The sequence below is a fragment of the Nomia melanderi genome, chromosome 4 (genome assembly GCF_051020985.1).
Source record: "Nomia melanderi isolate GNS246 chromosome 4, iyNomMela1, whole genome shotgun sequence".
NCBI lineage: Eukaryota > Metazoa > Arthropoda > Insecta > Hymenoptera > Halictidae > Nomia > Nomia melanderi.
The window spans coordinates 20,537,976-20,552,654 of NC_135002.1; the positions used below are offsets into that span (position 1 = coordinate 20,537,976).

The window sequence follows — 14,679 nt, forward strand, 5'->3', positions numbered from 1 at the left end:
TCTCGTGCTGGAAGATATAACATATTTTTTTCCCTGGTGAGATAATTAATCCCTGGTGATTCGGCCAGACATTAAACCAGCACCATATTATACAGAGAGAGAGAGAGAGTGGGAGAGGGAGAGGGAGAGGGAGAGGGAGAGCGTTACTTTCGTGTCACTGCGGCAGCTCAAGTTCGGAACAACTCTAATGATTAGAAAGATGAATCCCTTGTTTACAATAAATTAGTAAGAAAAAGACCCCCGAAACGATTTCTACGAAATAAGTTCCTACGACACAATTTATTACTAACATTATCCCTGTATAAACAAGAAAGATTGTTACAAATTTTGAAGAGTCTTTGAATTGGAGTAAAACTCAAACTGATTCGTAGCATGCCGATCGCTAGATCATTGTTACAAATGCTACATCATTAAACAACTCGATTAATCGAGATCCTACTGTACCCTTAAAGTTTAATATTTTTAATCCTGTTAACGGTAAATACTGAGTATAAGCGAATCACTATAGGCGGATTACCTCAGCGGTACGTTCAATCAAAACGACGAATGAATCTCAATGATAACTGAAACCCGAATGGGATTAGCGCGTCGGTCGGCGTTTGCTTACATTTGTTCTACTCGGCCGTGCTCTTTCAGCGGTACGTATTAGTAATAATTCCGGCCCTTCAAAGTCACCGAAACAGATAGCGATGCTCGGCGCGATGCTTGTCACGTGCTCGAGTGTCGAATAGACGAGTGCAAATTGGTAAACACATGGGACGGCTGGCTAACGAACGATCCTTATCTCTGAAAGCATCAAGACGACTCTCGTCGGTTGTCCCCCGACGTCGTCGCACTCACTCTCCCTCTCTTTCTCTTCACTGGTTCTTTCAGTTTCATTTTTTTTCTCTTTTCTCACACTTTTTCTCGTGTTGTTTTCACTCTCCCGGAATCTACAAAACGGCAGAAGATTTAGTTCGCAAAAGACGAAAATTGGATAATAATAGGTAGAGCGTGCTGGCTGGAAATACAAGCAATTTAACCGGTGTAATTTAATCCTATCCTTCATGCCACCGCAGGCTGCCTGTAACCGGACGAGCTGAAAACCCTTCTTTCACCAAAATGATAACGAGGCTAGAGGAAGGGACCGCGAATACAAGTTTCACCACAAAATACTCGGCCGTCTGCGACTAAATGCGATGCACACGCCAAGATCTGCCTACGCCCACTTCTTGACACTTCGGCGTGAACGCGGGCCTCTTAGTGACTTTGCTCATTGAACCGAACTCAACCACGTTCTCGGAATGTCATCTTGGGGGATGAAACGCCCGCCAGGATAATGAAACACGTATAATATACCGAAACATCTGCGATATGGATTTAGATGATCTCGGTGTGATTTTACCTTGGTCACAATGCGAATAATCCTCGATCAATGAATAGAGAATTTTTGTTGAGATTTGTCACCCGTTGTTTTTAATGTATAAGGGTACTGGGTGTGATGTACTGTAACGAAAACGGTTAATAAAAAAACTGTAAGACAATGCTGTATTTCCTTAACTGAGTTATTTTGATTTCAGGAAATTTTTATTCGTCATAATTTAGCAGTGAACGCGTTAAAAGAGACACCGACTTTAAGTACCGAAGGGTTTTTGCTTGTGTCATTCATTCTGATTGACTTTTTATATGTGGCATAAATTTTACTTTGAAAGTGTTGGTCTTATAAAATAAATGATCTAATTGGATACAAGATATGTTATACCTGGGAACAAAGATGTTATCTAATGATTTTGCAGGGTTTATTTCCGGACAATTTTAAATCGAATTAAACGTTTCCTAAATATACATTGGTACATTTGAAACATACTTGATGTCAATACGTTTCATTCGATGATAGCTTTTCCTTTTGATACACTTTTGAATTTTTATTAACAAAACTGCTTTCTAACTCTAGCAGAGCGATAATCGTATTATCAATGATACATTCAAACGAGAGATACCGAAAGAAATTCTTTGTAATGACTTATACAACTTGTCTTCCGAAAAAAACATCGATTTTCTCATATCGGCGGATCGAAGAACGTTCCCATAACCTCCTTTTTCAATTTAAACGCGGAATATTGCTTGAGCTAATTTGGTTAGACAACAATTCTGTCGGTTAAGGATTTATCAAAACAGCGCGTACTCAGGAGTCGAATAATTCCGACGGTGCATACTGTGACAGTTTTTAAACAGCACAATGTTCATCCAAATAAATATTCGCGTAGTCGCCGAACAATTTTTCCAAGTCAATAAATTTCATCAAATTCCATATTATGTTCCATGTACCGTGTAATTTTCGCTCGATTCTGTCCATCGCGCGCAGTGAAACGTTAGAGGTCAGCAGCGGCAATTCTTTCGTTCTCTCTCCCCGGTTTGTTTCCCGTTTGACTTTATCAAATGTCCTGGAAAGCTTTCATTCGGACGAAACCAAATATTCCCGAACGGATGTTCGTTTCATCGCATCGCAATATTTCCCTCGTGGAAGTGGAAACACGGAAGAGCGCGACATTTTCCCGCGTGTATCTTCGCGGCCCATGAAAGATAGACCCGTGAAAAAAGAGAAGGAAAAAATACGTATATTCGCACAACACATACTCACGTCCACGCCATCGTATGCAGGTGTGGGCGCGCGAGGGCTGGATATTGTTTTATTTGACGAGTCGGAGGAAGATCTCGTTTTAAACCTGACGGTGACGTGTTCCGCAGGATATACATACACACATAGGGTAACCCGTTTAAATAGAATATCTTCAAAACTATTGATGATACAAACAAATGTGTTAGACAGAAGTTTGGTGGTTTCAAGGGATACATCATCTCATATAAGTGATTCTTGCCTATATGAACGCGTGAACGATATGCGAAGGTCAGCTTCGTCTCTTTAACTGGAATTATATACTTTTTAATGCACTAAGCGATACAGTTCATCATTTTTTCTGTAGAAGTACTAACCTGATATAACGAAAAGTTCTGCGTTTATTCAATATCTTAATTCCAATATTGAATAATGATATAGGTAGAATTTATTATACTCAGCTCTCTGAATGTCTGTTATATGGGAATTGTGTACTATTTTTCAATATTAAGATTTAGACATGTCGTAAACTAATGATTTTTTGGTATAAGTGAGTAGTTTAGTAGGTGTGTATGCAGAATGATGAACTGCATCTATAATTAGTTCATTAAACACGTTTGAATGAGAACAAATGGAGTTGACCTTCATCTGTCTCTTACGCGCTCATATAGAAAGAAACTACTTACATATACGAAATGAAGAGCCCCTTGAAACAGCCACATTGTTATTTGACACATTTTTTTCCTACCACCTACAATTTCGAAGATATCCGAGCGGGTCTATTTAAATAGGTCAGCCTGCAACACGTATATACACGTATATATTACACACTATATTGTATACACACGCATCACAATCTGAATTCGCTAACAGTCCATAGTGTTTAACTTGTTATTGACATGCCTTGTTTATGCGCACTGGGAAGCCTGTGCACACTGGAGAGAAAGAACATTACAAACGGGAACGGAAATGCAAACCAATAGCCAGTCCACAACAGTGATATTTTAAGCCCTTCTCGAGATTAAAAGATGGCAAGCCGCAAAATAATTAATATTGACAACCGTCGCGTACTTTGACGTATACACGACGTTCATGTGTTTCGTGTTGTCATATGCTATCTCATGATCCTATTGTCAACAAATTGATCGACGGCAGGTAAATTATCAGGTCTTCTGGAACGTTCGCGCCCTTATTTACCTTTGGCACGAATGTTTTCGACGACTTCATAATCGTAACCGGTGATCAAGGTTAGATTTTAATCGAATAAAACCATCTATTTTTTATTTTTCTGTTTAAATAATATTTTCTCTGATAGTTAAGCTTAACTAAGAGAATGGCAAGAATGTCTAATAAGAAAATATTGATAACTCGCTACAATTGAAATCTGAAGTAAACATTATTCTCTGCGTATGAATGAACAAATAATTGAAAATTTTTAAAGATTCTACTGTAATACAGTTTACTAAAATAGACGATCTGTAACTTTGAAGTTAGAATTTGGATCTATGTACATACGTACGTAAAAATATTCACATTACAATTACAAATGGAATTCGATATTGCATTGAGACTAGTTTAGTTTACATCTTAGCATTTTATAGCGACTTCCCCCTAAGGTAACAATCAGAATTATTTTCTTCTCCCGCATATTTTCTTTAATTTCAGATTTCTTTAATCCAATAGGGATTCAATATCGTTATCACGCGTAATATATAAAATACAGAAATGACGAAGCAGAAGAAAACGCTAATAATTCCACAAAGCAGTCGCTACTTGCAGATTTAAAATGAATCCGAGTAACATTACTCGAAACGCAAGGAATTGAAGTCAGAAGCATGTAGAAAATTCACGGTTATGAAGACACGGAGTAACAAAAAGACGCTGGAAGACATGAAACGATGGAACGAAATGAGATTTTTGAAATCTGGAGGCACACGAGAGTGCATCACTTCAAAGTTACATGTCGTCATGGCGGGTTAATAGACACAAGAGACTAGATTTCGCTCTAATGACCAACGACACCCTTTTTTCTCCGGCGTGTTTCACCGTCGCGTTCGAGATCGAATCGCTGAACACTTCCGGTTTTTCAAAGCGGCCCGACGGGGAAGGATAAGGGGCACGGAGGTACAGATAAAAACAACAGGTAGATCAAGAGAGAGATTAAAATAACGTTTATACTAACCAGGATAGTAGACGGTTTTGTGAGAAACGTTGTAGTTCGCCTCCGGTATACCAAGCAAGCATTTGACAATCGCTGCTTCCGGTAAATCTTCGTCCAGCAAGGCCGTTCGTGATAAGATATCGTACAGTCCATCTTTACGCACCGTAACGCTGGGCTTCTCTGTTTGCTTTTCCGGAAGACCCCTGTAACGGGAGGCGACGCTTGCAAAATTGTCACCGCGTTAAAGAGGAAATGTCATGTGATATACGCGGCTGTTCTGCACCGAAACAGAACATGTGATTTTCTCCTTTAACCACGACCAAGTAATCGCGCCAGATGACAATGCTCGAGCTCCTTCGCTCGAAACCGTGGCAATTCTATTAACACGGGCACGCTCGAAAATTTCATGCGCGGCACGTTCTCTTTGATTCTTTGCGATTGGCGTTGCCACTATGACGGCATGACGTTTTTCTTTAAGTATAGGTGTTACTTGAGCCGTTCATAGGGCAAAGTGACCAACATTATTTGTTTAATTAGTTCAAATTTTCCGCGTTGTACATTGAGTGTTTTATTGATATTCCGATAATGTAACTTTATTTACGCGCGTACTACCGTTTTGGGGACTTAAGCACATGGCAAAGGAACGGCTCGTTTTATGATTAAGAAGTGTCTGACGCACCTATTACTAAACAGTTTGAATCAAATAAAAACATTATTACGATTATTATTAGTCAACCGGTATATTATGAATTAACAAGTTTTCTTTTGCATATTCTTTTATATCGTTATTTTCTGTCTGTCTTGCGATTTGTAGGTGTTTCTAAAATACTAATAAAAATTCTTTGCAGTTCCATCTTAGCTCAGTCGCTGTCCACCCTTTGTACTACTGGTTTTATTATTTCAGATAACAGTTTCGCAGCACAGTTTCACAGAATTGTTTGTTATCACTGAGAAGTTTCCGGTGCTAAAATCAGATGACTTTTGTCCACGTTTTCATAAGACCACTTGGAATTGACATTTACTAGATACTACAGAATATATAAAAAACAATGTGAAGCAAGAGTATGATAATGTTTTCGGAATGTAATAACATTATTCTAAATAACAACTTAACAATAAATAGTAGAACTTCAATATGTAAATATAAATTTGATTAAAAACCTGTTATAACTGTATTTTCATATTATCACGATTTGTGTGCAAGATTAAATGCATTAAGTCCGGTAAACGAAATTCAGAAAATTTCTTCCCTTGCTTGAATGTATTTACCCGTACTTTATCTAGTAAAGTAATTTCGTAATCATAGCGTATCGGGAAAAATAGCATTTCATTTGTGAGCAAATATGCGAAACGCTACGTTTATCAAGATCTAAAAATATCAGAAAATTGGACAGTTTACTCTAGTGCATGCTCGGGAGTTGGAAAGCCAGCTAGACTACTTACTCGATGGATATATCCAGGGTGGGTTCTGGAAATAACCCTTCTGCTATGCATGTTATCACCACTCCATCCTTATCATCTATGGTTTTCTTTCTGTATATAAGATCGAATTTCTCCTCGGTTGCTGGAAAGGTACAGAAGAAATTTGTATAATTCAAATATTAAATCATTTATTGCTACGATGAAGGTAATAATCATAATATTTCACGCGAGAAGAAACTTCAGTTGTATAGGCGCGTACAATTTTATTCATTATTGTTAATATTGATAATGTAAAAAAAACTATTATTCCAGTGCGATACGCAGGTTACTGCGAAAGTTTCGAGAATTCGAAATTCAACTATTTGTTTATATTATTTGTGTAAGGCTTTATAGCTTCAAAACCAGGAAGTACTAACGTAACACATTGGAAAATTGATCAATGTTGAAGGGAAATAGTTTAAAAAACAATGAAACCATTAGTTTAAACTTATTTGTAACTTTTCTCATTCTTTCCCAAAACTTTTGTAGGAACTTATATACAGTTCCATTGAATGTATACAGAAGCGAAAACGTTCCAGACATTATCGAGCTCAATTAAATCTGTTCTTTCGTTTCGTGCAACGGCGCTTTGTTCACCACTTTCAATTCTCCGTGTTTTACATATCTTTCCAGCAGGCTTATTGGCAGAAGACAAATTGACGAATAAATTCGGGCATAGCCACCATGACCGATAAAGCTTAATGCTCGACAATGATTTCCGGATTATTCGTTCGATTCGGACATATTCGAATGCAGGGTAAGCTTCGACGTTATTTTTGTAAAAGTAACTGTGAAATTTTATTCATTGGTCGTACCAATGTATCCACGCGCCACAGAAAACATTCTATTTTGTTGTAATTTTTGTTTGTGTTCGTTTTACTTTCCAATGTTTATTGTCCGTGTTTTATTTTCGAAAATACAAAGTGTTTTAGTGTCGTAGATACGTCTGTAGCAGGTCGTTAAAAATCATGGAAGAAAATAAAAATATCCTATTTTATCACGTGAACATGTAAAAACCTGAACCTGTAATAAAACTAAATCACCTTTAATTGGTGAATTACCGTTTGTTCTCAGTTTTCGTTGAATCTGTAGGATATTCACTACTTCATAAATAAGTTAATCGTATTTTCAGAAATTTCAATTTTATACAATCTAATTTTAAGATATTTGAAACAAAGAAACCTCATCCAACTTTAAAATGAAAGAAAATCGTATTCTCTGACATCACATTTTACATTTATTTTCACAGAGAACTGAATTATATTCAGTTATAATAACATATTTTTCTCGTGAATTCTTGAAGGCGTACACATTAGTAACTGTCGATATTTTTTGCTTTGGTTCTCTTCGAGAAAACTCTGTGACATGTACGTTCCATTAGCTCTAAATCGAATCCTTCGACCGCACCTGCTCCTTTTTTTCTGCATCTCGCGTTTACGGTCAATTCTAATTTAAATCGTATACTTTCTTTTTCTCCCGAGGAATTCCATCTTCCTGTTTATGATGATAAGTCGGATCATATCGCATGAATACGATTGTGCGGTACCCTACATTAACTTCAAAATAAAAAAAGGTTAAAAAACTTGAACTTGAAACGAAAAGCTGAAGTTGTCAAAATGTTCAATAGAAATACTGAAAAACAGTACACATATTTGCCATTTTTTAACATGACTTTAAACACTCAAACTAAAAGAATTATTAAAAAAAGATTAGAAATGTACACATATACATACCATATGAATGTTTCAAAATAATAATCGTCTATATTCTGTTTCTCTAGAAAGAGTTCTCTAAAAAGAAAGCTTTGGTGAAACATTTTTGGATAAATTGAACACTAATATTATAATGTTATTGATGATGTCAATCATTACTAATTATTACTAATTATTCTTTATTATTAACATTAATGATCGTAATATTTGCATTGAATTAATTCAAGAACATTTCACAAAAACTTCTTTCTTCCGGAGAACTCGAAAATAGTGGTCAGATCACTATTATTCTAAACTAAATACTCATGTATGAACAATTCGCAGGATAAAATAACTAACTCCATTTTGTCCATTTTGTTTTCATCAAATTTCTCCACTTTACGTGTTGTAGAGTTAATCGTTCCTGAAAATGAATGATTTATATCTAAAAACAATTTTATAAAGCGATCGACAAATCGGGCAAACAATTTCTTTCCTTGTTATTAACAGGGCTGTTAAGGAGGGACGAATTTACGAGCGTCCATCGGGTCGCAACGCGAAACGTACACAGGGTTTTGAAAGTAAATGTTCCACGGCGGCCATACGTATGACAGTGAAAATAAAAAGGTAATAGTAATGGATACACCGCGTGCCTACCTGGCTAGAAGACGACGCTGCATTATCGCGATAATGTCCGATGTTTCTCGAGCCGGTCCTCGTGCTTTGTTTCATTGTGCGGTCGGAAACTTTTATTTTGCAGGAATGAGTGTTCAGAGGGATGAACGCGCTGGCGCCCGCGAGCTGTGTTGGCGGCTGGGGAAACTAAATTGTGCACCTGTCGCCATGACAGAAAGGTTCGACTAAATCGGTCGCCCTGGCGCAGTTATGCCCGTGTCATTGAAAAAGAAAATCAGATGTTGACAAAAACCCCTTGGACCTTGCTATGATACGATCTTGGAAGTGAATTCTAATTGCGGGAAACGGCGAACGCGCAATTTCCGCGAGACCGAACCGGAAACTAGCTTTTACCTGAAAACTGTTTAGTTTTTCTATATTCTAGTAATTCCATTTAAAAATGGAATCTAATTTTTCTGAGTTTAAATCAAATATTACAGTAGGACCTCGGTTAATCAGGTTTCTATTGTTTGTAATTTCAAATACTTAGTTGGAGTTTTGGTTATTCAACAACTAAATAGTTCCAAACCTTAGATTATGCCTTTGTTTATACAGGGTGTCATGCAACAGGTAGTATAACCGGATAGGAGCTGATTCAATGTGAAAGGATAAGTCGAAAATATAAAATAAAATATGTTCGTATGAAGCTTTGTTTCCTAGAAAATCCACTTTGAATATTCTGAATTTTACCTGAAAAAATCTTTACCGAATACCCGTGCACTTGACCATGTCTTGTTATTGGATCTCACTACAAATCATTGTTTTGATTGAAGTTTATGTCGATAAAGACTTCCAGCGTCACGAAAATGTTTATCTTACCATCCTACAGTGAGCCTTTTAAGGCTTGGTTGATTACCAACAACCGAACATTCCATAGGGACAAGGAGAATCGGCGCACAACCTACTTATTGTAGCGTTTCATACATTAAAACAACAGAATCCGTTAGACAGCATTCGTAGAAACTTCATTAAAAGAGTGGAATTGTGTACTCGACAGAATGGACAACGCTTTCAATAATTTCTATAATAATAAAGTTTATGGTTACTTTAACATCCTGTTTCATTATGCATTTTCAACTCTCAAGTACAGTAAACATTTTCGTGACGTTTTACCTATATGATTTTATCAACATAAACTTCAATCGAAACAGTGATTTACAATGAGATCTAATAGCGAGACGTGGTCAAGTGCACGCGTATCCGGCGAATATTCAAAGTTGATTTTCTAAAAAACAAAGCCTCGTGATGAACACATTCTATTCTATATTCTAGACTTATTTCTGTTAGATTCTATAGAATCAACTTCCATTCGGTTGTACCACCAGTTACACGACAACCTCTGCATGATCTAAGCTTGCAAGCATCTTTTAAAAAATTTATCTTCGAGTCTCCATTTATCTGGGTTATCATCTAATTAAATTGTATAATCGAGGTTCTACTATATTTTGCTGTCATTAATTAGTATACACTAGAGTGAACTATGTAGTACGTTAGTAACGACAAAGCAGTTCTATCAAGCACAGATGTCAATTGAATCGTGGGCCAAAGAGTTCATTGCTTTGCAGAATACTATTTTATTACAAGTTGAAGAGATTAAAAAGGGTAAATTATATTTTGACAGGCTAGAGTTCAATTAATGATGTCAAAGTTGGTATTAGTGATATTAGTGACGAATGAAAGGGCATGGTCCTTAAATTTCAAATATTGACAGCAAAAGTTTCTCTAATTATGCATCGAAAACGGATTAAACGAAATTATTGAAATATTTAATTATTTATGAGGTAGCGGTAACTCTTTTACGGTACACTTCTTTCGCCCCAAGAAAATTGTTCTAAAGGGAAACGTATGCATCAAAAATTTTACGCAATCAATTTTATGCAAATGTTCTGCTGTTCTTCGGGCATCTGGCTTTTACATCCAAGAAAATACATAAAAAAACTATTAATGCAAAAGATTGAAACTAAGTCGGAAGGAAATGATGTAAAAGTTATTAGTTTGCGGGTAACTTTCGCAGGTGGGAATTAACAACTTTATTCAGCCCGTGTTTTATAAAGAAAAATAAAAGAAAAATATCTATAAAAATGATTTCAGAACCTATTCAGAGGAAAGAGGAGTTTCTTACGGCCAGCTTATTTTCAAATTATTTTAGATCGTTGTTTTTACGTAATACGCGGCGCGCTGCAACTATTCGGATGCGTCGAGAGCCGAAGTTGTCCGAGGTCGTAAATCTCTGACCGATGCCTTGACCGACAACTGACCGCGTATGTCCTTACGACTTTTTACGGTGATAAGGATATTAAGTTTCGATAATGTTGGCTTTGGTGAATCTATGTTATTGACTCGTCGGAAAGAGAATGTTTCCCGTGCGCTTCAAGTGATTATGATGTTTCCCTTGAAGCCGAGTGTAACGTGAGATTAGTTTTCGCGACGTAGAGTATAATGTTTCCTTGTCGACGCGTTGTGTCTTTCAGAACTCTTTCTGAACTGTTTTTGAACTGTTTTTGTACTGAGTTTGTACTGAACTGGTCTTCCTGTCGCATCCTCAGCCTTAAGGAAAACTTTAGGCCCGCCTTTCCCCTGCTTTCTCGAAATTAAGAATCCAATCAGGGGTAGGCGACACTGACCACCCCTTACCTCGTGCGTCCGAGACGCGATTTTTCGGAAGGAGGAAGTGTCAGTGGAGGTGGAAGCTGTTTTGGTGGGGTTTAAACAAATTCGATGAAATTTCCGCCAGGCTTGGGTCCCGGTCTGACCTGGGTAACGGTCTTCGGGACTGAGTTTAAGACCCTTTGGAAATTCACGTTTATGACACATGCAGTTAGCCGTTGAGGACGAAGAAAGTTGGAAGCGGATGTGTCATGCGGATTAAGAAATAAACTAATCCTCAAAAACGGCTCTGGAGGCTTGCGTGCCATAAACGTGCTAGCAATTTGTGCTTCGGGTATTGTCCCTTGTACAAGCTGCTAGCCATCGGTAGAACCGAATATTTTCACGTTCAATAAACGATCCTAACTAAAATATTCTTAACGCACTCGATGGGCAAATCTGCACAGAATTCCTTCATTGGGGCCGCTTATGGTCCTGTACAAACTAAACCAAAGGTACGCTAAGGAACAATCGTCAAGGGCAACTTTACAGTTATTTTCAAAGGAAAGTAACATGGTGGCAGTATTTACATGGTAGTGGTAGCAGATGGGCCTGTAAATTATGCAAAAGTTACTTTCCCAAGTCAAGCCTTTCTGCAAGAACTTGTAAAATTATGTACGTACTTGCGAATATACCGATATAACCGCTATGATTTCGTGCAAATAAAAAATTTCTCGAGAAACAGATCAACGAGAAGTACCACAATTATTATCAGGCACAAATTATTGTATTGTACATCTGTCATTAAATTTTCTTAACAAAGAAATACTATAATTTTGTTCCATAAAATTAATTACCACAACATTTTCATGGCACCAAAGATATCGAAACGTTTTATTCGTATTTTAAAAACACATACTGAATTTGATCGCCTATAACGATAAAGTAATATTACACTTGCCGATTTAATTAGTTTCGATTGCGCGCAATTTACAATTACAATTTTTAATTTTCGTATTATCAGTTCACAACGGAGGAGGACAGAAGCCATTAGGGAAGAGGGAGGAATTTAAGCACAATTTTAAAAGTTTAACTTGATTGGACAGACCTAAAAACAATTCCTTCTCTATTTTAGGCGTGTAAATGGAACGAAAGAATAATTTTTCAAGAGGACACTTAAGTCAAAATTAGATGTTAATAGGGGGAGAAGAAATTCTCCTACTGAAGGCGGCGATGTTAGTTTAAAAAACATTTGAATCAAATTCGCCGCGAATCTCTCTACGGGGACATATTACGAGAGGACTGAGAATTCAGGAAAAGCGAGCACGCAGCGAACGGGGAAATGGATGAGGCCGCTTGGGTTTAATACAGCATTAAATTATCGAAAACAAATATAACATTTAGAGATCAGCTTGTTTCCCTGCGTAATAATGATCTTGCCGTCTGTAATACAAAAAACATAATTTACTGCGACAAAAGGAAGACAAATCGCGAACAACCGTTGACTAATGACAAATACATATTTTCTCGAGAAAGATTAAAACTTTTATTTCATGTTCTGTGATTTGTTTTATTTATCATTGAAACGAATCAAAATACATGGAAAAATACTTTTTTTCCAGGTTTAACTTGCTAATAGAATCATGACAACTGTTAACAATTACACGGCAGTCAATGATATTGTGACTAATTAAGACTGTTCCGGCACGGTTTATTTGGTTAAGAAACATGTCATAAAAAAGCGGCAGCTCAACCACCTAAAACCTCGAGCGCACAGCCACCGGTACCTTTGCAGGTCAGAAGGGACAACGTACCTCCTACCTCCACTACTAGTAATGTGGGCGTATGTTAAAAAACTATAACTAGCAACACCCCGAGCGTTTTAGCTTCTGATTTGTCACTAAGGACACCGCCCTATCTCTGTATTTTTATATATAGAGAGAGACATTAAGACAGATAGACAGACAGACATACATCACAAGTTCATAACAATCACGCTGTACTCACTGGACAACACACACACTTTAACTTTGTAAACACATACACGTTCCTTTCACTAAATATTCAACAAATACAGTCCACTTTCGAACGAGAAAAGGAGAAGCCTTTTTTCATCACATCCATTTCACACAAGGTTAATTCGGCGTGTGAAAGTGTTACGCCAAGTCCACTATTACTGCTTGGACAGCGTGCACGACCAAATACATTAATATTTAATAAATAAGTGTGAACAATAATTAGAACTATTAATATTATGATGCACATGTATCAGTAACTGAAAGCTTAAAAAGTATGTTAACCCTTTGTTCCGTCACGGAACAAGGGTCCGTTAAAACACCAAGGACCGCGGCACGTCGATATACGGGTCTGGTTTATGATACGGGCGAAAACACGATCGGTGTCCGGGACAGTTAATCCGGGGCCCGGCTTCGGCCTTTGTGCAGGTCAGCCTCACATTTTCTGTCCCGTACAAAAATCGCCCCCGTCATAAACCAGATGAATTCTCGCGTAGCAGCGAGGATTACCCGCGGCCATGGGTGCGTGCCCGTACTTAGGTAGGCACGTACACATGGGCCCACATAACGGGTTTTCCTTCGCTGCTTCACCGAACGTACGTGCAACAGCGAGGACTACCTGCGGCCAAGGGTGCGTACTCGTATCGGGGTACCCCTTGCACGTGCGTCAACTAGTGGGATTTTCCCGCTGTTTCCAAATCCATTTTTATTCCAAAACTTCGTCGTTCTCGTGTTCCCACTCTGTCAGCATCCCCTTCCAAACATCCGAAGGAGGGGTAAAAAGTTGACTTGTAGGTGCAAGAGCTCCGACGAGGGACAGTCGCACATCACATCGGATGAACGACTCTCGCAAAAAGACACGCATCGAAGACGTACTAACAATCACACTCGAATCATCGTTCCGGATTCGAACACTCGCAACGACACTCGCTAATACCTCGATAGCGTCTTCCATTCAAACCACGTCGTGTTCCACTGGTCGAGTCATTCACAAGATATTCGCACCACTGCTTCACCACCGGATCCAGGTGCCCAATATTAATTTGGAGGGCACTCCAACGATAAAAGCGAAACGCGTCGACTGGCGAATCACCAAAAAAAAATACACCCTTTACAGTCGAATATCGTCGTAATGGTGACTTGGAAATTTTGTATGAAAAATCAAAAACTGCAAATAAATAATTTAATTATCAAATAGAGAGAGATTGATATATGAAATTATTTTCTAGTATTTCAGATTTTTATGTATAATTCAATTTTTCCTATGGAGAGAGTTTTTAGAAGTTTTATTACTTTCTAGTTTTTTATTTTCCAATTATAATTTAATTATTCTATTCCGGTTTAATTTTTTTTGTAAAAAATTTCGTTTTCACGCTGCGAGTAAAATGCTTGGCAACAAATACGATGCTTTCATTTTGTGGTGAAACAAGAGTCAATAACTAGTTATTAACACCGAAAGGAGCACTTTATTGCACGCGGCGAGTATCATGCAAG

General features: G+C 37.6%; 1 protein-coding gene across 11 annotated transcripts in view; it reads right to left on the minus strand.

Annotated features, from left to right (window-relative positions):
* LOC116433345 (uncharacterized) overlaps positions 1-14,679 on the minus strand; it is a 513,676-nt gene that overhangs the window by 13,060 nt on the left and 485,937 nt on the right. For all 11 annotated transcript variants that reach the window (XR_012998382.1, XM_076366632.1, XM_076366633.1 and 8 more), the window contains 2 exons: positions 6,201-6,321; positions 4,779-4,960 (listed from right to left, as the gene is read on the minus strand). Coding sequence is in view for 10 of the 11 variants with exons in the window: in XM_076366632.1 (XP_076222747.1) it covers positions 4,779-4,960; positions 6,201-6,321 (303 nt within the window). In the remaining variant the exon portion in view is untranslated. The remainder of the gene's footprint in view (positions 1-4,778; positions 4,961-6,200; positions 6,322-14,679) is intronic.